The 25,521-nt window shown below is 40.5% G+C and overlaps 2 protein-coding genes across 3 annotated transcripts; both read left to right on the forward strand.

The window, feature by feature from the left end:
* Window positions 1–1,792: 1,792 nt before the first annotated feature.
* ints13 (integrator complex subunit 13) lies at window positions 1,793–9,351 on the forward strand. Of its 2 annotated transcripts, XM_058078280.1 has the most exons (18): window positions 1,793–2,138; window positions 2,309–2,560; window positions 2,623–2,697; window positions 2,779–2,981; window positions 4,625–4,705; window positions 4,790–4,880; window positions 4,943–5,071; window positions 5,322–5,345; window positions 5,859–5,943; window positions 6,618–6,710; window positions 6,784–6,873; window positions 6,939–7,117; window positions 7,193–7,354; window positions 7,430–7,584; window positions 8,395–8,625; window positions 8,696–8,826; window positions 8,896–9,028; window positions 9,134–9,351. In XM_058078280.1, exons 2-18 carry the CDS (start codon window positions 2,336–2,338, stop codon window positions 9,168–9,170), a joined length of 2,124 nt encoding a protein of 707 aa, XP_057934263.1. In that variant the 5' UTR covers window positions 1,793–2,138; window positions 2,309–2,335; the 3' UTR covers window positions 9,171–9,351. The 2 variants fall into 2 exon arrangements, with proteins under 2 accessions (XP_057934263.1, XP_057934264.1); XM_058078281.1 differs by lacking the exon at window positions 5,322–5,345.
* A 514-nt stretch (window positions 9,352–9,865) lies between these two features.
* ano6 (anoctamin 6) lies at window positions 9,866–25,321 on the forward strand. The gene is made up of 20 exons (XM_058078276.1): window positions 9,866–10,154; window positions 11,774–11,844; window positions 13,244–13,372; window positions 14,691–14,756; window positions 15,844–16,131; window positions 16,202–16,315; window positions 16,389–16,504; window positions 17,262–17,396; window positions 17,465–17,570; window positions 18,564–18,624; window positions 18,707–18,852; window positions 18,925–19,002; window positions 19,092–19,320; window positions 20,555–20,724; window positions 20,802–20,899; window positions 20,978–21,108; window positions 22,133–22,338; window positions 22,408–22,604; window positions 24,250–24,355; window positions 24,424–25,321. The coding sequence occupies exons 1-20, from the start codon at window positions 10,064–10,066 to the stop codon at window positions 24,655–24,657; spliced, it is 2,772 nt and encodes a 923-aa protein (XP_057934259.1). The 5' UTR covers window positions 9,866–10,063; the 3' UTR covers window positions 24,658–25,321.
* The last annotated feature ends 200 nt before the right edge of the window (window positions 25,322–25,521 follow it).

Genomic DNA, 25,521 nt, shown 5'->3' on the forward strand with positions numbered 1-25,521 from the left:
TTAAAAAATATCTCCAGTAAAATAAGAACAAATAACCTGCACGGTGGTCAGCGCACAGGCCACACAGCTAGGAGACCCAAGTTTGATTCCACCGCATTGTTTTTCTCCGGGTAATTGTCCATAGGTATGAATGTGAGTGTGAATGGTTGTTTGCAACCCTCTACTGAACAAAGATCATGAATGTTGCATGGAGGTCTCACATTGAAATTGTCATCAGACAACATGCTTTGAATTAGTGCTTTTACGAGAAATACAGCATGAAGTTGATTTTTTTTTTTTTTAAGCCAACAGACAGTCAACAAGCCGTGACTCACTTCCTTTCCTTCCCCAGGAGACCTTGGACAGCCATTATGGGCAGCCAGCAGTGCAGGCACACATACTACATACATTAGTGCATAACTTAATCATCAGACTGGACTGGCTTGCCTGGGATACATGCTGACATCTATGAGAAACAGTACAGGGCATTGTTAGGATGATATGGTGGTTTTATTTTTTGAAAACAAGTTCCTTTTAAGGCAACGCTGGAGGGGAGTCGGCAATCGCATTCCCTCCAGGGTTTCAGTATTTGAAATGAAGGTTGTTTCTAATACATAGGATAAGATAAAAAGCAAAGATGTGATATCTAAGTCATATATTGTGACTTCTTTCTGAGAAGAATATTATATATGCCTATGCAGACGCACTACTATGGTAAAGTGGAACAATATTTTCCTCTGATATCCGTAGCAACAGTGATAATTATTTAAAAATATATATTACATAATATATTACATTTACAAACCTGATGAAAATCTAGTTGAACTAGTTGAAAAATACCTTGAATTTCCCGTTTGGACATTTGGATCTTAATTTTTTTAATTTTTTTTAATTTTAACTAAAAATTTTAACTTTAATTTTTTTTTTATACCTGACTGCTTTGCCCCGCCCCGCTTTTACCAATATTTTAACTGCGTATAAACAAATGAATGTTGTATTTTAACGTATCGTTTACTTTGTTTACTTGCTTTTATTCAATCCATTTTTCTGTAAAGTGTCTTTGAGTATTTTGAAAAGCGCTATACAAATAAAATGTATTATTATTATTATTACTAATGAGGTTTTAAGTAGAGCTACAATATGCAGGTCATTTATTGAAAATAATTAAAGTGAAATAATATTTATTAGTTGATTGGGAACTTTGCTCCAAGTGGTGAAGATGGCTTCACCAAGGGCATCAACTGTCTGGACTTGATGGACATTTTTATAAACGTCCCTTGCCATCAAGCACTTAACATCTGCACTTAACCGTCCACCGTTTGACAACCCTGCACCACCTGAAGTGTTCCACTGAATGAAAAAACACCCCAGATCATGATGGACCCCCCCCCCTCCACTGTGCCGAGTAGAAAACATCTCAGGTGGGCAGGAGGGCATGACCATGTGATGCCTGACAGAAAATCACAATTTTGAACAGATTTTATAGCCTGTGGTGTAAACATTTTGGTCTTAAGATTTGGATCAGGTCTATATGTTGTAATGTATATATTGTAGTGCGAGATTGTGACATATGCTTGAGCATATTATATTATTTTCAAAACACAGACAAAATATAATAAACACATACGAGAAATAATTAAAAAAATATAAAAATATAAAGTATTTGAAAATGGAAAATGTAGCTGTGCTACTTAGAGATTATTATTTATTCTGTTCTGTCATTATTTTGTAACATTTATTAGCTTATACAGTACAGCACACTTCTACACCTCGAGGCCGGAACTTTTCCAACAGACGGACACATAACCAGTGACGGACCAAAGCTACCCATATTTCCGCTAATAACAATCCTAGCTAGCTTAACCGGAGTATTGTCTCTGCTAGCTAATGCCGCTTCTGTGTGTACACCAGCATGGGGACGTGGGATGAAATGAACATATTCAATATTCTGATAAGTATCCAGTAGTCGCTGGCAATAAAAGTGAAACAAAAACAACAACAACAACAAAAAATCAACTAGCCAGCGCACCGTTGACGAGCACGGAAACCGCTTGTCTTGTTCCTTTAGCATGTAGTAAGACGTTAGCCCGCCCGTGGATTGTAGTCGGCCATGATTATGTCAAAACAGTGATTAGAATCATCGTGGGTTTTGCAGAGAGGTAGGTTTTATATTCATATAAAAAAAAGTTGTCTGTGTGAAATATATCACAATTTATGAAACGGCTATTTCCACACTCGGTAGCTTTGATGACATTTTTTTTTTGTTTTAGCTTAAAGTAGCATCCTTGTAAACATGCCTTGCTGTATATTTGTGTCATTGTACTTCCAGATCAGCACTCCCTGCAGGCTTATCAAAATGAGGATGTTTTCAGTGTCTCACAAGACAGTCTTTGTGGTGGACCACTGTCCCTACATGGCTGAATCCAGTCGTCAGCAAGTGGAGTGTGATGTCCTGACCAAGAGCCGAGCCCAAGGAGTCATCCCTTTGGCTCCTGTGTCCAAGTCCCTATGGACCTGTGCTGTGGAGTGCTCCATGGAATACTGCCGGATCCTCTATGATATTTATCCAGTGGACAAATTGGTTAGATTCGGCATCATTTCATTAATACAAAGCTTGTATTTATGTTTTTTTTATCTTTATAGATTAATTACATTGTAAGCGACTCGGAATTCCACATCTTGAATAGCTGGAAGCGTGAAAGCCAAAGCACTCATGAGGTTAGCTACATATTTTCAAGTACGTATATAACTTAATGTATAGACCATGTACTGATGTGCCTTGTCTCCCCTTATTGACAGCTCATGTCGGCTCTGGCAGCCGTGGGGCCACCCAACCCACGCGAGGACCCCGAGTGCTGCAGCATCTTGCACGGGTTAGTCGCCGCCGTGGAGTCGCTGTGCAAGATCACCGAGTTGCAGCACGAGAAGCGTATCGCTCTTATGGACACGGCCGAGCGGGTTTCCAACAGGGGTCGCATTATCTGTTTGACCAACGCCAAAAGGTAAGATGATCACCTGACAGCTGCAATGATGTTCAGTAACTATGAATAATAATATTAAATTAAAAGGTTTATGTCAAACATAACATAACACCGATATGTATCTTCAGGTACATATCATAGAACTTTAGCCACATTAGCCACGTTTACATGAGGAGTTTTTGTCTTTCCGAATGACCTTTCCGAAAGCAATGGTATACATGGAAAGGAATATTCCGATCGCGTGTCTACATGCGCCGCTATAATCAACCAGAATAGTCAATGGGGCATTCGCAGTAAAACATAAACACCAACATCACGTTCACAACGATGCACAATTTAGATTAACCTAGATTAACTCTAATTAACCGAGCATGCATATTTTTGAAATGTGGGAGGAAACCGGAGTAGCACACGAAAGAACCCTGGCCAACACATGGGGGTCAACATAAGAAGTCCACAACAGAGATGTGAAGCCAACATGCTAACCACTACTCCACCGCGGTCCGTCTATATATTCATATATCATAATATTAAAAAAAAATAGATTTACAAGAATATATTGGAAAAAAAATGCAAAATAAAAAAAAATGAGTATAAAATTTAATAAATAATTTTTTTAAAAAAAAAGAGTAAAATGGCTGTTTTTATATATACATAACTTGGGTTGGAGTAGTTAGCATGTTGGCCACACAGTCAGGAGATGGTAAGACCTGTGTTCGATTCCGTGTTTTCAATTCTTTGTGTGGAGTTTGCATGTTCTCCCCGTGCATGTGTGAGTTTTCTCCGGGTACTCCGGTTTCCTCCCACATTCCAAAAACATGCTAGGTTAACAGTAGCCATGTTTACATGAGGAGTTTTGTCTCTTTCCGAATGACCTTTCCGAAAGCAATGGTATACATGGAAAGGAATATTCCAATCGTGTGTCTACATGCGCCGCTATAATCAACCAGAATAGTCAATGGGGCATGCCCAGTAAAACGTAAACACCAACATCATGTGATACTTCCTCGAGTTTTTCTTTCACTTATTCACGTATTGCCAGTTTTTCGTTCGTCCAGTCTTAAAATTTAGTTTGAATCAATAACAAACTTTCCGCAGCAGTCCAGTGCCGATTACTCGCCTCCATTTTTTTAAAAATCGAAGAACGTCGCGAGCTGCGTGTTACGTCATATCTCAGCATTCGCTGAAAGAACGCACCCGGGAACAGGAAAAGATAAAGTTCAATCTTGCTAATATTTTATAATTAATCTCGGCACATGTTTTGTATAGATATGTATTTTCTTTTTTAATAAAACTGGACTTGTGAATGGCGTATAGAAGGGTTTAGATTCTGTTCCACAGATGGCGCTAATGCACACGAAAGCTGCTTGCCAACCGCCAATAAACAACAGAAGAAGAAAAACACCACAAAGAAGAACACAGTGACAACTTTCCCATTGAGCGGGTACAAGATACCTCAATCGGATTAGGGAAAGGAATATTCCAACCCTGTGAATCCGATTATATATTCATTCGGATTGGTACTTTTCTTTCGGAATGAGGTGTATACAAAGGTTACATTCTTTCCGTTTGAGCAAATAAATCAAATTCAATTGGAATATTTGGGTCCATGTAAACATGGTTATTGATATTTGAATTATGTTCAAATATGTTCCATAATGCAGTGACACTCACGTGCGCATGCTGGAAGACTGCATTCAGGAGACCATCGTGGAGCAAAACAAGCTAGCTGCTGGCTCCGACAGGTCAGTTCAAGTCCCACTATTTAAAAGTCTCGACATCAGGACACATAAATATGATAAAACTGCACTTTGTTATCCGTTTTTCAGGCTGATGGGCATCCAGCAGTGTGAGCTGGTCCTCATTCACATTTACCCTCAGGGCGAGGACACGCTGGTGTCCGACCGTCCCAAGAAAGAGGTACCCGTTGGAAGGTTTCTAAGTGGTTATATCTGCATTTAACACGCCTTCCTGTCGTTTAGATCTCGCCTCTGCTGACCAGTGAGGTTCACAGCGTGCGTGCAGGGAGACACTTGGCCACCAAGCTCAACATCCTCGTGCAGCAGCACTTTGACTTGGCCTCCACCACCATCACAAACATCCCCATGAAGGTAAGCGGCGTCTATGTCTAAGCATAGTTGTTGTCACATGCCGCATGCAATGCAACGCTCATTTCTTCATTTTTGTTTTCATTGATGGCTTTTTTTTCTCCGTCCTTTTTTGCTTGCTTAACTCGCAAGCTCCTCCTCACATCTTATTACTTCACTTCCGTTGTGGTCTTTTTTTTTTTTTTTTTCCTCTCCTTTGTAAATCTGACTGAACCCTGCTGCTGGTTTCATGCTGTATTTTCTGTTTTGCTAGCCCACATTAAATGTTTGCGACCAGGTTAGTACTCGATTCACACACAATACACCCAAGTGAGGAAGGCGCAGAGTCAAAAAGCCATGTGTCGTGTCTGTTACTGTATGTTGTGCATTGCAAAAAAAAAAAAAAAAAAGGCTCCCATGTTGTCATTCATTGTAACGATCGTGCAGGAGGACAGGCTACCGTGGTCTCACATGGACAATTAAAGTCATTTTAAAAGTGTACTAATACTTATGTCCAAACATGACCAACGTTGCCTCTTCTTCGTCCTATTTGCCAATGTGTGTTCCCTCCTTTCAGTCCCCCACTGTGTTATCCTGACCATCACTCAGAAAGCCACCTCTAGCTGGTTAGCATTTAGCATTCCTCCCCCCCGCCCGAGTGTAAACAAAGGCAACATTCCATAACTGGAACATGAAATCAGCAGTGTGTGTCTGTATGTGTAAGTGTATGTAAGTATCCCTGCATGGTAAGTTTGTTTATTTTTAGACCACTCTCTTTGTGTTTTCTCTCTCTTTTCTGTGGTCGCAACAGGAAGAGCAGCACGCCAACACGTCCGCCAATTATGACGTTGAGCTCCTGCATCACAGGGACGCTCACCTGGAGTTCTTTAAAAGCGGTGGGTAGCGACACCTTGTACATGACGACTTGTTTTAACCTTCTTCTTGTGTTAGATTTATGGTATCATCTCTTATGTTAATGGGTCGGTTTTGACCCATGGAGCCTATCCCAGCTGTCTTTGGGCGAGAGGCGGGGTCCACCCTGGACTAGTCAATGACTGGCCAATCACAGGGCACATATAGACAAACAACCATTCACACTCACATTCATACCTATGGACAATTTGGAGTCGCTAATTAACCTAGCATGTTTTTGGAATGTGGGAGGAAACCGGAGTACCCGGAGAAAACCCATGCATGCACGGGGAGAACAACTCCACACAGAGATGGCCGAGAGTGGAATTGAACCCTGGTCTCCTAGCTGTGAGGTCTGCACGCTAACCACTCGACCGCCGTGCCGCCCACATAAAAGACAATTGTTTTCATTCATTCATTTTCTACCGCTTTTTCCTCACGAGGGTCACGGGGGGTGCTGGAGCCTATCCCAGCTGTCTTCGGGCACGAGGCGGGGTACACCCTGGACTGGTGGCCAGCCAATCACAGGGCACATATAGACAAACAACCATTCACACTCACATTCATACCTAAAAAAACTAAATTAGACCACAGCAGCAACTCTCTGATCACCAAGACATTATGATCTTTGAACCCACTGGTTTTTTTTGTCGCACAGGAGACTTGCACATGGCCGGCACAAGCACGCGTGAAAACGGACTCAAAGAAACCGTCACGCTAAAGTGGTGCACGCCAAGAACGATCACCATCGGTAAGTTCTGACAAGAAATGGGAATGTTTGTACAAATCAAAGCTAAAAAAATGGCTAATTTTTCCCCTTCCAGAATTGCATTACTGCACAGGAGCTTATCGCATCTCTCCCACGGACGTCAACAGTCGCCCTTCGTCGTGTTTGACGAACTTCCTCCTCAACGGTAAGCCAAAACAAAAATGTCCTCCTTCACTATATTTCTCTTTGTATTAAATCCCCTGACTTCAGGACGATCGGTGCTACTGGAGCAGCCCAGGAAGTCCGGTTCAAAGGTCATTAGCCACATGCTCAGCAGCCACGGCGGCGAGATCTTCCTGCACGTGCTCAACAGCAACCGCTCCACGCTGGAGGACCCGCCTTCCATCAGCGAAGGCTGCGGGGGTCGAGTGACGGACTATCGCATCACCGTATGTTCATTTCAGCGCAAATGCTCCCAGACGCGCAACACAAACGTCCCATTTCATGAACTTTGTGGTTTTTAGGATTTCGGGGAGTTCATGAAGGAGAACCGCCTGTTTCCCATGTTCGAGTCCCATCATGCTTCCGGGAAGCTACCAGCAGAGCGCGCCAAGGCTCAGCTTGAGCGGCACACACGTTACTGGCCCATGATCATCTCCCAAACCACCATTTTTAACATGCAGGCTGTGAGAACATCTTTCCTCTCTCTGTTGCCACTTTGTTCTCCATGTTTCTTTCTTATTGGATCATTTTTTTGCAAGGTGGTTCCTCTGGCTAACCTGATTGTGAAAGAGACACTGACGGACGAAGATGTCCTCACCTGCCAGAAGACTGTTTACAACTTGGTGGACATGGAAAGGAAGAACGACCCTCTTCCCATCTCCACCGTGGGTTCCAGAGGCAAAGGACCAAAGAGGTTGGTTTGTTTAGACCAGGGGTCTCAAACTCAATTTACTTGGGGGGCCACTGGAGCTAGGCTCTGGGCGAGACTGGGCCGCATCAGGTTTTCCAAAAAAAAAAAAAAAACGCATTTATTAAAAACAGAAAAATGAATAAACTTTACTATGGTTTCGATTTTCTACAAGAAAAGCTCTGATAAAACATTCCACTGTTCTCAAATATCTTAATTTTTATTTTTCTACACAAAAATAAACAAATCAAGAATAAAGAAAATCAATCAGTAATAAATAAATAAAATAATAATAATAATAAAATGGCAAATAATAAAAACTTAAGAAACCACATATAGTTGGTGGGTAGACAAATTATTTTTTTCAGATTAAAATTAACAAAGCATTATTAGAGCCCTATACACGACTATAGTCAAATTTATACTCTTTTTATTTACAACATATTGCGCAACTGCAGGGTCTTGAGACACATGCTAACTCGCAAACTAGAGAGCTAGCGACCTAAACGGTAGCCTTCAAGTTATTTCCTTTAAACTTAAATAGCCAAAAACTTACCACTTCCACACGGATAGGGAGGTTAACTATTAACAGTTATCTAACCTTTAACATGAACATTAATCAAACGTAATAATTTTTTCTGGGTACATGATACCATACAGCATCCATATCGCACTAACATTAAACTTTCATATCAAGGCGGGGGCCTCATACTAGTGTCCTGCGGGCCACATTTGAGCCGCGGGCCCATTTCCTGCATTCTTTTTTTCATCTTCTTTTGTCATGATGTTCAATTTTGTTCCCCTCCACCATGGCAGAGATGAACAGTACCGTATCATGTGGAACGAGCTGGAGACTCTTGTCAAAACACACGCCGGGGCCACCGACAAGCACCAGAGGGTCCTGGACTGCATCATCGCCTGCCGCAGTAAACCACCCGAAGAGGAGGAGAGGAAGAAGAGAGGCAGGAAAAGGGAGGAGAGGGAAGACAGGGCGGAGAAAAATGGCAGCAAGGATGCGGAGGATAAAAGCTGGAAGGACTCAGAGAGGTGAGTTTGGTCCTCAAAGCGGTCCTGAACATGACATGGTTTGTTGGCTAACTGTCGTTTTTAATTGCAGGGTAAAAAGTTTACAGGATAAAGATGATCAGGAGTCAGAAGTGATTAAAGATTCACCTGATTCCCCTGAACCCCTCAATAAGAAGCCACGTCTGACCACTGACGACGTTCAGCCACCAGAGGGAGTAAAAGGTACCACTAAGTTTTATCGCATCAGCTTTCATTTTATGTAGTTTGACACAATGCTATGTTTCTCCACAGGTCCCGTCTCGCTCCTCACCATGTGGACCAATCGGATCACTGCCAAGTCCAGGAAGCGTCGGGATCTTATGGGAAGAGCACATTCAGTCAATAGCAGATTTGAGCTGTACCAGCACCTCAAAGATGAAAACGGGTGAGTCTGCAATGTTTATATTCATATATGCATCGTACATATAATGCAACCCAAATAAAGATGCATTACATACTCAAACTTTACTATGATTTCCTCTTCTTATAGGATGGACGTTCATGAAAATGGCAAAGCGTCCAGATGATGTCGTGATCCAAAAAAGGAGAAGTGCCTCTGCGTTTTTTCCAGTATTGGGGGTGTTGCTCACACGCTCAAAGCAAGAATTGCCAGTGAACTGAAATTTGTAATTTTTTAAAACAATTTTTTTGTAAATATAACATTCGTGTATTGTACATTGCAATAAAATCGTATGATAGAGAACACAAGATTGGAATAAGTTGACTCACCTACTGTTGTAGCCGTAATATAGATCGGTATTCAGATACATTATTGGTCCTTTGTAGGGGATTACTTTGCTACATTATAGTCATTATATTATAGATATTATAGTCCCAACAAGACATTTTAAAGGAAAAGAACGAAAAAAAAATAAAGAAAATGAATAGCCTTATATGTACATTAGGTATTATTCATACTTGTGTATCAGTGTTGTGCAATCAGAGCATAAATATAAATGTACAAGTATACTATTTTTAAAAAGATTTAAATAGTATAGTACACAGATGACCGACTTTTGAATGAACAATATGCTGAAATATATCAATTACATGTAACTGTATGTGACAGGAAAGTCAAAAATGCCCAAAATATGTCCGTTCTGTTTTTTACTGTTTTCATGGACACCGCCATCTTGCTTTTTCAAGTTGCTGTGACGTCATCACAATAGTTCCAAATTTGGACTTCCGGGCAAAAGAATGGCACGCGGGCACACGACGAAGAAGAACCTCCTCCTCCTCCTTTTCCTCTCTTCATGGACCCCACCCTTCTTGTACCGCTTCTCTCAAGTCCCAACTTGAAAAAAAGTCTACTGTATTGTCATTGTTGCGAAATATACGAAATGTTCGCAGGAAGGCAACGTTAAACTGCTGTCAAAACCACTAAGGTAGGTTAACATTAGCTTTAAAAAGTTGAGCTAGCATGGAGAACGACATCCTGGAGATGGAGTCGATGTCTGACACCGAGGAGCTGGAGGGAGATGCCCACTTGGAAATGATTGTAGAAGATGTCGGTAAGATACACTTTTTATGCTTTTTTAAAGCTTTTTTTTAGGTGGGCAACTCATTAAGACGAAAATTAGTCACACATATAACTTGGAAAGTTATTGTCATGCTTCATGACTCATTAGTTTTCCTAAAACATGTATTTGCGCTCATTGTTTTCCTAAAAGTGACATTGTAAGGACTTTTATTGTGAAAGAAGGGTTTTAAACATTGTTGTATTTATGTGTAACGCTACTGGGGGGCGTGGCTCCGTGCCCGTAATAATACAGTATGTCCCTGAGGGAGGTCACATGGGTTGCCAGATGTTGATGTTTGTGTTCCTGCCCGGCAACACGCATTGCTTACATTTCTTGTGGAGCATCTTAAAAGTGGACTAGAATGAAGTCAGACCTGTTTTGAAAGTGAAACTAGCATGAGCATGCGCACTCTTATGGCCAGGTCACAACATTAAGAACAACCTGTACTATCTCTAGCTAAATAACTAATATTAAATTAAAATAATTAGTCATTAATTCATTCGTTTTTATCGCTTTTTCCTCACGAGGGTCGCGGGGGTGCTGGAGCCTATCCCAGCTGTCTTTGTGCGAGAGGCGGGGTACACCCTGGACTGGTGGCCAGCCAATCACAGGGCACATATAGACAAACAACCATTCACACTCACATTCATACCTATGGACAATTTGGAGTAAACAATTAACCTAGCATGTTTTTGGAATGTGGGAGGAAACCGGAGTACCCGAAGAAAACCACTCGACCGCCGTGCCGCCCAACCTGTACCTAAATAACTAATATTAAATCAAATAATTATAATAATATAATTAAATTAATCCAATGAGGAGTCTAATAATGATGATAATTACAAAATAAAATAAAAACAGCAAGAAAGTCATGATTTTGACACACATTTTTATCAGAATTGTGTACCCCAACTAATATGTCATCAACCAAATCAGCATTTTAATTACTTTTATTGCAAGTGCCTGAGAAAAAACCGCCGGAACACGTCCCGTGGGGTGCGTTGTCGTCGTCTGCTACCGTGCATTTCCAGTTTTGTGTAGCTATACCTAATATTCTGGCCACAGACGCACCAAAAAGTATGACATGAATTTTCACAGTTCATTCCCAGAGGAGTTATTGATGATCCGACCAAGCAGACAGTTAGTGCACTTTGTTTTTTAAAGGCTCATCAATTATTCACAGTCATACTTTGCAAGCATTTTAAACACAGATAAACACAACCGATTCAACCAGTTTGCCCCAGCAAGTGCTATTTATGTGTGTGTAAGGCAGGAGTGTCCAAAGTGCGACACAGGGGCCATTTTTGTATAATTTAACAAGAAAACAAAAAAATATATATAAAAAATCTGATGTAATTTTCAAGAATAAAGTCAAAAGATGTGCATTAAACCAGGGGCACGATACATGTTGAAACAAGATTGCATGCCTTATTGTCACAGCTGTGCTTGCAGAGGAAGTGAGTTATTGTGAAACAGTATGCCTTTATGGAGAATGACATTTGTGCTCTTTTTAAGCTAACAGATGCGCCTGCTGGCAGCACGTTTGATTTTTTTTTTCATGCACACGACAGCCATGCAGGCCAAACGTCATCACTGTTTCTTTCCTGCAGTTTACCCTGAGGAGTTTCTACCAACGTATCACAGTATTCAGGAAGGATCAACCGTCACCAAAGTACAGCTGGTGAGTCCAACTCCATTTGAATCAATGTAAATGTTAAACTTTAAACCTGGTTAAACTTTATTTCAATTTTTGGAAGTTTGGGTGAGGGAAAAGTTATTCCCACTCACATTCATACCAATTTGGAGTCGCCAATTAACCTAGCATGTTTTTGGAATGTGGGAGGAAACCGGCTTACCCGGAGAAATCCCACGCATGCACAGGGAGAACATGCAAATTCCAAGTGGATAATCGAACTTCGGTCTTCCTGATCTGCTGACTGTGACCCACATGCTAACCATGTGCTTGAATTTTTTTTTTAATTTACATTTTGCCCTGCTATTGGCTGGTGACCAGTCCAGGGTGTACCCCGCCTCTCACCCAAATACAGCTGGGATAGGCTCCGATGGATAGGTAGATGGATATTTTAATTTTGTTATTCATTCATTCATTTTCTACCGCTTATCCTCACAAGGGTCGCGGGGGGTGCTGGAGCCTATCCCAGCTGTCCTCAGGCGAGAGGCGGGGTACACCCTGGACTGGTGGCCAGCTAGCCAATCACAGGGCACATATAGACAAACAACCATTCACACTCACATTCATACCTATGGACAATTTGGAGTCGCTAATTAACCTAGCATGTTTTTGGAATGTGGGAGGAAACCGGAATACCCGGAGAAAACCCACACATACGGGGAGAACAGAGGGTGGGATTGAACTCATGTCTTCTAGCTGTGATGTTTGCACGCTAACCACACGACCGCCGTGCAGCCCTTAATTTTGTTATTATCATCAATAAATAAATATGTTTAAAAAATCTAAAATAAAATGGATCTTGCCTGCACGGTGGAGAGTGGTTAGCGCACAGGCCACACAGCGAGGAGACCCGAGTTTGATTCCACCCTCGGTATGCATGGGTTTTCTCCGGGTACTCCGGGTAATTGTCCATAGGTATGAATGTGAGTGTGAATGGTTGTTTGTCGATATGTGCCCTGTGATTGGCCGGCCACCAGTCCAGGGTGTACCCCGCCTCTCGCCCGAAGACAGCTGGGATAGGCTCCAGCAACCCCTGCGATCCTTGTGAGGATAAGCGGTAGAAAATGAATGAATGAATGAATTACAGGCGGCCCTCCAAGAGTACCCATAAGTCAGATGTTTCGTGGCCCTGATCTAATGAGATGCAGAAGGCTTTTGTTGTTAACGTGCAAAGAGGTGGAGACGTCTGACGTCGTAATGTTTGCTGACTCTTCCCCCATCGCCTGCATGACGGCCGTAACGTTTACATTACAACACCAGGCATCAGTTTATCCACAACTCTGCCCCAGTCGCCCGTTACCCCGTCGAGATGTACGAACAGATGGAGGAAGAAGAGTACGAGTTCCAGGCGACGGACGTACCTAACGAGCTGCTCTCTTGCTCCCAGGCCGACTTCAACGGCCAGCCTGATTCGCTGTTCTTCAATGACGGCGTCAGACGCATCGACTACATCCTGGTCTACGATGACGAGAACAAGAAGGACTTTGACAAGCGGCACACTTTTGCACGCCGCAAGGTAAGATGAGGTTGACGTGTCATGTCAATGTGATTGACATTGGGATTTTAAACTGTAGTTCAGGGCTGTTAGTTTTGTGATATTGGTGAAATATTATTATTATTATTATTATTATTATTATTATTATTATTATTATTATTATTATTATTATTATTATTATTATTATTATTATTATTATTATTATTATTATTATTATTATTATTATTATTATTATTATTATTATTATTATTATTATTATTATTATTATTATTATCATCAACTTCACTCTTTTCCACCCCATTTTTTTTACATTTTCCAAATATTTTATTTAATATAAATATTTTAATTCAATATAAATATTTCTTCTTCAATAAACAATTATTATTATTATTATTATTATTATAATTTTATTATCATAATATTTTGACTTTATATCTTTTCCCCCAACCAAATATTATTATTAACTATTATAAGTATCAACTTCACTCTTTTCCACCCCATTTTTTTTTACATTTTCCAAATATTTTATTTAATATAAATATTTTAATTTAATATAAATATTTCTTCTTAAATAAACCATTTTAAAATAATTTTATTATCATAATATTTTGACTTTATATCTTTTCCCCCAACCAAATATTCCAAAAATGATCACATTATTTTGTTCGGTTTGTTTGTTTGCACATAATATTAAGACTTTCAAGATTTTGTCGTTTTCCTCATAATATTATGAGTTTATTCTCGTAAAATTGTGACGATTGAATAGCATGAGAAGTGTTTTTGTCTTGTTGCTGTACCTAATGAAGCGTCCAGTGAGTGTACAGTGGGAGCTGACACATCCTGTGTGTTTTACCCAACAAAGCATCGGCTATTGACTGTGGACTGTTTGCGAAGGGAGTTCATGATAAGGTTGTTAAGGTTGTTATATTTTGCATTAACGTCATTCTTCCAAGCTTTTCATCTACTATTTAGCTTGTTTCCACTTGCTGCAAACGCACGCCTACTAGATCCAAATGGGCTCCTTCAAGGGATGTCACTCACGAGTCTCCGTTAGCTAAGCGCCTCACATTGCGGTCCGCCCTGCCAAAACAAACAGGGATGGTATTCCCTACGTGTAAAGCTTTCTCATGGCCTCTGATAAACTCCAGCATGCATCTATGCCATTCTTATCATTTGCAACAATGTAACAGTAAGGAGCGGGACAGGAGGACACAAATGTTAGCAGAATGATATGATCAAAGTCACTGACGGATAGCCTGTTTTTTTTTTTTTTTTATTATTTATTTTTTTTTAACCAAGCTGTGGTTTAAGTTGTTGTTTTGTGTCTTCTTCTGTGCAGAGACGGCGGGAATACTTTGAGGCCAGCTTGATGAAAATGGGAATGGAGCTGGAGGCGACACGATCTGTAAGTGTAGCCATTTGCATTCTCTTACCCTCACCAATGTTTCCCCGCATATACCTGTCTCATTGTATATCATATCATCATGTCTCATTGTACAGTTACGCTTTTATGTGGATGTATATTATCATATATATATATATGTATTTTTTAATTTATATTTATTTATTTATTTTATATATATATTTTTAGGTTAGATATATTTACAGTATTATTTATTATACAAATAATTATTGTTACTTATATTTATGTATTTACATTTTTTTCAACTATGTTTTAATTAATTGTTGTGGAAATACGGTCATAATAAATTCGCCACAGTAAAAAAAAAAAAGTTAAAATCCACTAATTACTACTAATTTGGTTTTTCATTCGTTCATTCATTTTCTACCGCTTATCCTCACGAGGGTCGCGGGTGTTGCTGGAGCCTATCCCAGCTGTCTTCGGGCGAGAGGCGGGGTCCACCCTGGACTGGTGGCCAGCCAATCACAGGGCACATATAGACAAACAACCATTCACACTCACATTCATACCTATGGACAATTTGGAGTCGCCAATTAACCTAGCATGTTTTTGGAATGTGGGAGGAAACCGGAGTACCCGGAGAAAACCCACGCATGCACGGGGAGAACATGCAAACTCCACACAGAGAGGGTGGGCTTGAACTCGGGTCTCCTAACTGTGTGGTCTGCGCGCTAACCACTCGACAGCCGTGCATACTATACAAATTATTATTGTTATCTTTGTTTGTGTATTTATGTATTTACATTTTTTTCAACAATGTTTTAATTAATTGTTGTGGAAATACGATCATAATAAATTCGTCAGATTTAAAAAAAAAAGTAAAAATCCTCTAATTTGATTTTTAAACAAAATAAAAATTCTAAATGCTATACAATTATAGAAAAAAAAAGTAAAAATCCACTAATTAGATTTTTAAACAATAATATAATAATATAGTAATAATAATATAATAGTAATAATATAATAGTATATATAATAGTATAATAATTTATACAATAATAGTAGACATTTAAACATAAACATCATACTGCAAATTTATAAATGAATGCTACTATAATGTCCAATCCAGGAGGTGGACGACAATCTGGTCTTCGTCAAGGTCCACATGCCGTGGGACACGCTTTGCACCTACGCCGAGGTGCTCCACATCAAGCTCCCCATCCAACCCAACGACCTGTCCTCCCAGCGCTCGCCGTGGCAATGCCTGTCCTTCATCACCAAGTACTTCTACCCGGACGAGAAGGTCATCACCAAGGAGGCCGAGTTCTTCACCGCCCCGTTTGAGAAAGATCGCTTGGAGTACTTCTACGTGAAGGACAAGGATGTCTTCTTCTCTTCGTCCATGAGGAGCAGAATGGTTGTTGTTCTCGCAAAGTCACCACAATTCTCATCAGAGAACAATAAATGACGACAGTTTGCTCTCCCAGGCTTATTACATCTTGAGCCGAGCCCCTTATGAGATACGAGGGAGCGTAAAGAAGTTTGGCATCCGAAAACTGTTGGACAGCGGTGTTTACAAAGCCGCCTACCCGCTGCATGATGTAAGTCGTGGGTGACCGTGTTCCTCGCAAGACGCTTGCTGAATCTTTTTTTTTTTTTTTCCCCTGGATTCAGTGCAGGTTCAACGTGAAGTCCAAAGAAGAAGGCTGCCCTAACGAGCGCTTCCGGCTCTACAGGGAATGGGCTCACCCCAGAAGCTTCTACAAGATGCAGCCTCTTGATCTCATAAGGTGACATTCAAATGCATCCGCGTCATATTCAGCATAGAGCAGGGGTCTCAAACTGAATTTACTTGGTGGGGCCACTGAAGCTCGGGTCTGGGTGAGACTGGGTCGCATCAGGTTTTCCAAAAATGTAAAAAAATGTAAAAAACTTCACTTTGGTTCCAATTTTCTACAAGAAAATCTCTGATAAAACATTCCACTGTTCTCAAATATCTTACTTTTTATTTTTCTACACAAAATAAGATAAAAAATAACTAAACAAATCAAGAATAAAGAAAATCAATAATAATAATAATAATAAAACGGCAAATAATAAAAACTTAAGAAACCACATATAGTTGCTGGGTAGGCAAATTATTTTTTTCAGATTAAAATGAACAAAGCATTATTAGAGCCCTGTAGACATGACAAAACACGACTATAGTCACATTTATACTTTTTTTATTTACAACATATTGCGCAACTGCAGGGTCTTGAGACACATGCTAACTCGCAAACTAAAGAGCTAGCGACCTAAACGGTAGCCTTCAAGTTATTTCCTTTAAACTTAAATAGCCAAAAACTTACCACTTCCACACGGATAGGGAGGATAACTATTAACAGTTATTTAACCTTTAACATGAACATTAATCAAACTTAATAATTTTTTCTGGGTACATGATACCATACAGCGCATCAAACTTGCGCGGGCCTCAAACTAGTGTCCAGGCCGCGTGTTTGAGACCACTGGCATAGAGAAATCATTCATTGTGATTTGTGGCAGGAAGTATTACGGCGAGAAGATTGGCATTTACTTCGCCTGGTTGGGCTTCTACACCATCATGCTGGCTCTGGCGGCTGTGGTGGGTCTGGGTTGCTTCATATATGGATACAAAACACAGGAAACCAGCACATGGAGGTATGGATGACTCATTGCTGACAAGCGCTGTACTTTACTTAGGGATCTGCTGTGTTGTGTGCTTGTAGCAAAGAGGTGTGCAACCCGGAGATTGGAGGCAAAATAGTGATGTGTCCGCAGTGTGACCAGGAGTGCAAATACTGGCGTTTAAACAGCACCTGTGAGGCTTCAAAGGTGGGTACTGTTTAACATATATCTTCTTATTTGCTTGTTTTTATGTATAATATATTTAAATATATATTTTATTTATTTTTATTTTTATTTTTATTTTTATTTTTATTTTTATTTTTATTTTTATTTTTATTTTTATTTTTATTTTTATTTTTATTTTTATTTTTATTTTTATTTTTATTTTTATTTTTATTTTTATTTTTATTTTTATTTATTATAATAATATATATTTTGAAAATATATTTTAAAAAAATTGTTGTTTTTTTCTGGATAGTGTACTTCCTGCAGTGGCTGTTATCTCATCACTGTATTGTAATGGGCCAGGGTTCAATTCCACCTTCGGCCATCTCTGAAAACATTCCGTTGAAAAATAAGCAATTATGAAGTTATTACAGGCTGCATGGCGGTCGTGTGGTTAGTGCGCAGACCTCACAGCGAGGAGACCCCGAGTTCAATTCCACCCTCGGCCATCTCTGTATGGAGTTTCCATGTTCTCCCCGTGCATGCGTGGGTTTTCTCCGGGTACTCCGGTTTCCTCCCACATTCCAAAAACATGCTAGGTTAATTGGCGACTCCAAATTGTCCATAGGTATGAATGTGAGTGTGAATGGTTGTTTGTCTATATGTGCCCTGTGATTGGCTGGCAACCAGTCCAGGGTGTACCCTGCCTCTCACCCGAAGACAGCTGGGATAGTCTCCAGCACCCCCGACCCTCGTGAGGATTAGCGGTAGAAAATGAATGAATGAATGTATTGTACTGGCAGCTTTAAATGGATGTACACTCATATTACTTAATATAGTAGACATAATAAGTGTAAATAAGCCATTTCAGAGGTAAATACATCTCTTGCATGTGTGTGTTACAGCAAATGTGTTCCCTTGTCTTGTCAAAGCCTCTGCTGGCTTCCCGCTGCAGCACTCTTTTTATCTGTGCTAATCCTACAAGATGGATTTAAATATAAGTTGGCTGAAACTTGCTGTATTTTTTTTTTCTAGAAACTGTGCATATTTGACAACTTTGGCACGCTGGTATTTGCAGTTTTCATGTCAATCTGGGGTAAGTCACACCCATGCTTCGCTGGTTTCTTTTAAGCTCCATGCCTAAAGTGCTCCTATTTGCATTAATCTCCTCGATGTAGTAACCCTGTTCCTGGAATTTTGGAAGCGCTACCAAGCCGAGCTGGAATACCAGTGGGACACAGTGGAGTTCCTGGAGCAGGAGGAGCCGCCACGACCCGAATATGAAGCCAAGTGTGTCTACGAGAGGAAGAACCCAGTCACAGGGGTGAATCACACTCATTCTTGTTTTCGTCCTAAAGTTCGATTTCTGTGTTTACAAGCCGTGTTTTGTTTTCAGGTGAAGGAAAAAGTGCCTTATACAGCCTGTGGACGATGCGTTCGAGTGTCAATAGGAATAGGGACAGTGTTATTCTGGGTAATGCCTTTCTAGCGTCATTTCCTGTCATTCTTACCTACAAAGTAGAGTCCAATAGAGATAGAAATTGAGTAATATTTCTATGTCAGATCTTGCTGATCCTGGCCTCCATTGTTGCCATCACCGTGTACCGCCTGGCCGCCTTCTTCGCCTTCTCGGCCAGGCTGAGAGCTCAGGACCTGAAGGAGCTGGAGCCCCTCAAGGAATACGTGACACCTCAGATGGCCACCTCGGTCACGGCCTCCCTCATCAGCTTCGTGGTCATCATGATCCTCAACATGCTGTACGAGAGGGTGGCTATCTGGATCACTAACTTTGGTGAGGTAACACATAACGGAGGAAAGATGTGAGAAATCAACGTAATGCTGCTTTAGAGGCTTTAGAGCAGGGGTCTCAAACTCAATTTACTTGGGGGCCACTGGAGCTCGGGTCTGGGTGAGACTGGGCCGCATCAGGTTTTCCAAAAAAACCCCAAAAAAACGCATTTATTAAAAACAAAAAAAATTGAAAAACTTCGCTTTGGATCCAATTTTCTACAAGAAAAGTTCTGATAAAACATTCCACTGTTCTCAAATATCTTACTTTTTATTTTTCTACACAAAATAAGATGAAAAATAAATAAACAAATCAAGAATAAAGAAAATCAATCAATCAGTAATAAATGAATAAATATAATAATAACAATAAAACAGAAAAAAATAATAAAAACTTATATATAGTTGCTGGGTAGACAAATTATTTTTTTCAGATTAAAATGAACAAAGCATTATTAGAGCCCTGTAGACATGACAAAACACGACTATAGTCACATTTATACTTTTTTTATTTACAACATATTGCGCAACTGCAGGGTCTTGAGACACATGCTAATTCGCAAACTAGAGAGCTAGCGACCTAAACGGTAGCCTTCAAGTTTATTTCCTTTAAACTTAAATAGCCAAAAACTTACCACTTCCACACGGATAGGGAGGATAACTATTAACAGTTATTTAACCTTTAACATGAACATTAATCAAACGTCATAATTTTTTCTGGGTACATGATACCATACAGCATCCATATCAAACTTGAGCGGGCCGCACTAACATTAAACTTTCATATCAAGGCGGGGGCCTCAAACTAGTGTCCTGCGGGCCACATTTGGCCCACGGGCCACGTGTTTGAGACCCCTGATTTACAACATATCGCGCAACTGCAGGGTCTTGAGACACATGCTAACTCGCAAACTAGAGAGCTAGCGACCTAAACGGTAGCCTTCAAGTTTATTTCCTTTAAACTTAAATAGCCAAAAACTTACCACTTCCACACGGATAGGGAGGATAACTATTAACAGTTATTTAACCTTTAACATGAACATTAATCAAACGTAATAATTTTTTCTGGGTACATGATACCATACAGCATCCATATCAAACTTGCGCGGGCCGCACTAACATTAAACTTTCATATCAAGGCGGAGGCCTCAAACTAGTGTCCTGCGGGCCACGTGTTTGAGACCCCTGCTTTCGAGGGACTGAGTTTGTCATTTTATTTGAAACGTGTCATCAAACAGAGCTGCCAAGGACCAAGACGGACTACGAGAACAGCTTGACCCTCAAGATGTTCCTCTTTCAGTTCGTCAACTATTACTCCTCTTGTTTCTACATCGCCTTCGCCAAAGGAAAAGCCGTCGGCTATCCCGGGCAGCCCGTCTACCTCCTGGGAAAATACCGTAACGAGGAGGTAGGGTACCGTTCGTCTTCTGCTCATCGCGGATGAATTACTCTTCAATTTGTCTCTTGTTTTGATTGAATGAGCAGTGTGATCCTGGCGGTTGCCTAATTGAACTAACCACTCAGCTGTCAATCATCATGGGCGGAAAAGCCATCTGGAACAACATACAGGAAGTTCTCTTACCGTAAGAAATACACATACTCCATATGGAGGAAGTACCAATCATCCTCACTCACCTACAGCCTCAACTACGTGTGTGCAGGTGGGGCAAAAACTTGATTTTCCGCTATTGCACGCGTTCGGCATCACAGAAAGTGATCCCTCGTTGGGAGCAGGACTACCAGCTGCAACCCGTACCCAAATTGGGACTCTTCTACGAGTATCTGGAAATGGGTAAGAAGATGATCCCCGTAAAAAATGGAAGTAGAGGTAGATCAGGTCATCCAGAAACCAGAAGGTTGGCAGTTAGATCCTCACTCTTTTCACCCAGTCACTGTCGTTGCATTAATATGAATGAATGTTTGGAGCCTATCCCAGCTGTCTTCGGGCACCCTGGACTGGTGGCCAGCCAATCACAGGGCACATATAGACAAACAACCATTCACACTCACATTCATACCTATGGATACCTGCCTATCCCAGCTGTCTTCGGGCGAGAGGCGGGGTACACCCTGGACTGGTCGCCAGCCAATCACAGGGCACATATAGACAAACAACCATTCACACTCACATTCATACCTATGGACAATTTGGAGTCGCTAATTAACCTAGCATGTTTTTGGAATGTGGGAGGAAACCGGAGTACCCGGAGAAAACCCATGCATGCACGGGGAGAACATGCAAACTCCACACAGAGATGGCCGAGGGTGGAATTGAACCCTAGTCTCCGAGCTGTGAGGTCTGCGCGCTAACCACTCGACCGCCGTGCCGCTAAATTATTATTATTTATTCTAAATTATTTAAATTATTTGTACAAATTACTGTTTATAATACATTTTATTTTATGCTGTACATTGTTCATATTTGATGTCATCTATTTATTCTCCACATTATTATTTATTATTATACGGTATCTATCTATTCTATCTATCTATTCTATCTATCGTCATAGTCAGAGCTTAGAAAACCTGTTTACGACCTTCCAAATGTGATTTTTTTTTAAAATAGAGCCCTCTAGACATGAAATAACACCCCTATAGTGCCTTCTACACTTATCTCGAGAAGTTTGTTTACCCGACCCCAATGAAGTCACTTCCAGAAATGAGACTGAACAGTGACATCAAGTTTGTCATGGCTGACTGATGCCTAATTATGTCAGGGACCCTTTCATATTTCAATTTTATGCAACTAAAATTATGTTATTTTTCCTCATAATATTACATCATTATTCTTGTCACCCCCCACCCCCAATGATCAGTCATCCAGTTCGGCTTCGTCACCCTCTTCGTGGCCTCCTTCCCTCTGGCTCCGGTCCTGGCGCTCGTCAACAACTTGTTCGAAATCCGCGTGGACGCCTGGAAAATCACCACGCAGTTCCGCCGCATCGTTCCCGAGAAGGCTCAGGACATCGGCGCCTGGCAGCCCATCCTTCAAGGCGTCGCCATTTTGGCCGTGGCCACCAACGTGAGTCATTGTTTTAACCGCCGTGGCGCTTCATTAATCATGATGTCATCAATTTGGCCCACATTCCAGGCCATGATCATCGCCTTTACCTCTGACATGATCCCACGCTTGGTGTACTACTGGTCCTTCTCCGTGTATCCGTATGGAGACCATGATTCCCACACCATGGAGGGCTACATCCACAGCTCCTTGTCTATTTTCAACATCAGCGATTTCTCCAACTACAGCAGGCCGCTCAGCACGCCGTACAATATCACCACCTGCAGGTACAAAGTGGAACAGCAGCCCGACTGAATCACTATAGCCCCCCTCTTGTGTTTTACATTTTAATGCATAAAAAGAATCACATAACATTTGTTTATTGCATCAATATTCTATTTCAACAAAATAAAACCAAAAAAATAATTTTTACTACATTTTAAAATGGTCTGGTAGAAATTATGACCACTGTATTCTTAGAGTCGGTTTCGACCCAGTTATAATAATATGACTATAAAGCAATATTTTGAGCCACAACTGAAATCATAAATGTACAATTAGCCAACACAATGACAACTAGCTCATTTTCTCATTATGTAAGCTTCGGGGGATTCTCATTTTGACCGCTTTTTCCAGTAATACATGTGAGGTGAATTCACTCATTTGATTGGCTGATTTCACATTTACAATTTGGATCATGGAAAGAATGGCAAGAAGTACAGTGAACCAAGATCTGGGCCTGTTATGTTTTTTTATTTCACTTTATACTAAAGTTCTGTTGCTGAAAACAATAACTTTTTCTACCTTTTCTTGACATTAATATATATATGGGTCAAAATTCACCCCAACACCATAGATGTTTCTTGAGTGAGTATTACTAAAATGAGAAAATAAATAAGACTAATTGATTTAAGAGATATGTTCTATAGTCCTCAGTAATAGCCAGGTAACAAAAGAATTCAATTTATTCATATGATTCTTGCGGCACGGCGGTCTAGTGGTTAGCGCGCAGGCCTCACAGCTAGGAGACCAGGGTTCAATTCCACCCTCGGCCATCTCTGTGTGGACTTTGCATGTTCTCCCCGTGCATGTGTGGGTTTTCTCCGGGTATTCCGGTTTCCTCCCACATTCCAAAAACATGCTAGGTTAATTGGCGACTCCAAATTGTCCATAGGTATGAATGTGAGTGTGAATGGTTGTTTGTCTATATGTGCCCTGTGATTGGCTGGCCACCAGTCCAGGGTGTACCCCGCCTCTTGCCCAAAGACAGCTGGGATAGGCTCCGGCACCCCCCGCGACCCTTGTGAGGAAAAGCGGTAGAGAATGAATGAATATGATTCTTTTGAGGTTCATTTTACCATTTTTAGTGACAAAAAAAGGCCTACATGCCCACACCAAAAGTATTAAAACCAACATTTTCATGGATGACGAAGCCTAAGAGGGTAACCAAGACATGAGAAGCAAATTTTATGGTAACTTATTGTTTTTAGTGTATTTTGGTAATGGTAATGGTAATGGTTTTATTTCATTTGAAAATGCATCAGATTATTATTGCGTGCATCCCATAATCAGTTCACAGTTCCACATGTCCAAAAGGAGTAGGAAGAAACAAAGCTTATTAAATCCTACCCCCTTCATCTGGTACTTTTACAATCAGTAACTGTTCCATTTGTTCACTTCCTGCTTTCCATAATACAGTTTAAGGTATTTTTTGTTGTTGTTTTTTTTAATAATGTACCGAAGTACCAAAGTACGAAGTGATATGACCATACAATGACATAATAGGTACCATAGTAACTGTCAATATATATATTTCATAGCTGATTTAATACATGGGTCAAAACCGATCCGTTAACATAAGAGATGATACCAGAAATCTAACACAAGAAGAAGGTTAAAAATGACTCTGTTTGTTTGGTTTTTTTTTTGTAGGTATCGAGATTTCCGCTACCCTCCAGGGCACCCGAAAGAGTACGAGCACAACATCTACTACTGGCACGTGATCGCCGCCAAAATGGCTTTCATCATTGTCGTCGAGGTAGGAGCGCAAACAGGAAGTCTCGCTCTCTAAAATCCACTTCCACTAATACACGCCCATTTTTCCAGCACATCGTTTACCTGACCAAGTTCATCCTGTCTTACGTCATCCCCGACATCCCGTACGCCGTCAGAGAACAAATCAAGCGGGAGAAGTACTTGACTCAGGTTATCCTCCATGAGACCAACCTCAAGCTGGTCACCAAACGCCTGAAGCCGCCGAATGACGACGACTACAAGAACTCGTATGGCAAGCTGGAAAAGGAGGACATTGAGCTGGATTTCCATTCACATTCGAACTGAGCCAAATCTTCGGGAAACTTATGGACAGTAAGGAGAAACATGCTGGAATATTCTGCAGACTGAGCGGAAGCTATGAGAGCAGATGACAATCACAAGTTGCAGACGGTTCACATCGTGAAGCTAAACGACTAAGCTAAATGTTACCGGTGAAATGCTGACATTCTGCAGTATTATTCAATGCACAAAATACAACCATAGATATTTTTTTTTTTACTGACAATCTTTTAACTACATCATAAGAAAGATGTGCCCAAGATGTTTTAATGTGAGGCCTTTATTGTATTATATACGTTTACAGCTACACAGTCCTTTCAGTAACTCAAATTAGCGCTTTATGACTCTCATTTTCAACAAATGTCCTTGTCTAAGTTTATATTTGTAGTTCAAACTATTCCACATTTATCAAATGGCACTTTTTATGAACAACGCTCCGATTCTGTGACCACTGCACTGCACATAACTTTGACTTCATGGATCCTGTGTTTTTAAAATATATAGTCATCTGCTCTTCCTGTGTCATTAATGTTAGACTTATACCTCTGCTGTATTATAGCCATATACAGTACTTTTTATGGTACTGTAACCACTATAAACAGTATCCTGCATGTGGTTTTAGTTTTATACAGAGCAAATAAATTGTTTTGTATTAAAATGTTTTGCTTTACTTTTTGTCTTTTTGTCATTTGAAGACTTTTTTTTTCTTGTTTTACATTTTATTACAAACTTCAATTGTGCAAAACAATATAAGCAGAATTACAGGAACATAAAAGTGCAATTCTACAGAACAATATCAACATAAATAAGAAAAAGTAAATAACAAAGAAAAGGAATGTGCGAGGGATATTGCTTGAAAATAAGAACAAC

This window comes from Doryrhamphus excisus, chromosome 7 (genome assembly GCF_030265055.1).
Source record: "Doryrhamphus excisus isolate RoL2022-K1 chromosome 7, RoL_Dexc_1.0, whole genome shotgun sequence".
Classification (NCBI taxonomy): domain Eukaryota; kingdom Metazoa; phylum Chordata; class Actinopteri; order Syngnathiformes; family Syngnathidae; genus Doryrhamphus; species Doryrhamphus excisus.

Bases quoted from the DNA above. Each gene is read 5' to 3' on its own strand.
- ints13 (XM_058078280.1), top strand. From the start codon at position 2,336: ATGAGGATGTTTTCAGTGTCTCACAAGACAGTCTTTGTGGTGGACCAC. The intron at 2,561-2,622 runs GTTAGATTCGGC...TTATCTTTATAG, and splicing joins TTTATCCAGTGGACAAATTG to ATTAATTACATTGTAAGCGA. The intron at 8,827-8,895 runs GTACCACTAAGT...GTTTCTCCACAG, and splicing joins GCCACCAGAGGGAGTAAAAG to GTCCCGTCTCGCTCCTCACC.
- ano6 (XM_058078276.1), top strand. From the start codon at position 10,064: ATGGAGAACGACATCCTGGAGATGGAGTCGATGTCTGACACCGAGGAG. The intron at 13,373-14,690 runs GTAAGATGAGGT...TCTTCTGTGCAG, and splicing joins ACACTTTTGCACGCCGCAAG to AGACGGCGGGAATACTTTGA. The intron at 16,316-16,388 runs GTAAGTCGTGGG...CCCTGGATTCAG, and splicing joins CCGCCTACCCGCTGCATGAT to TGCAGGTTCAACGTGAAGTC.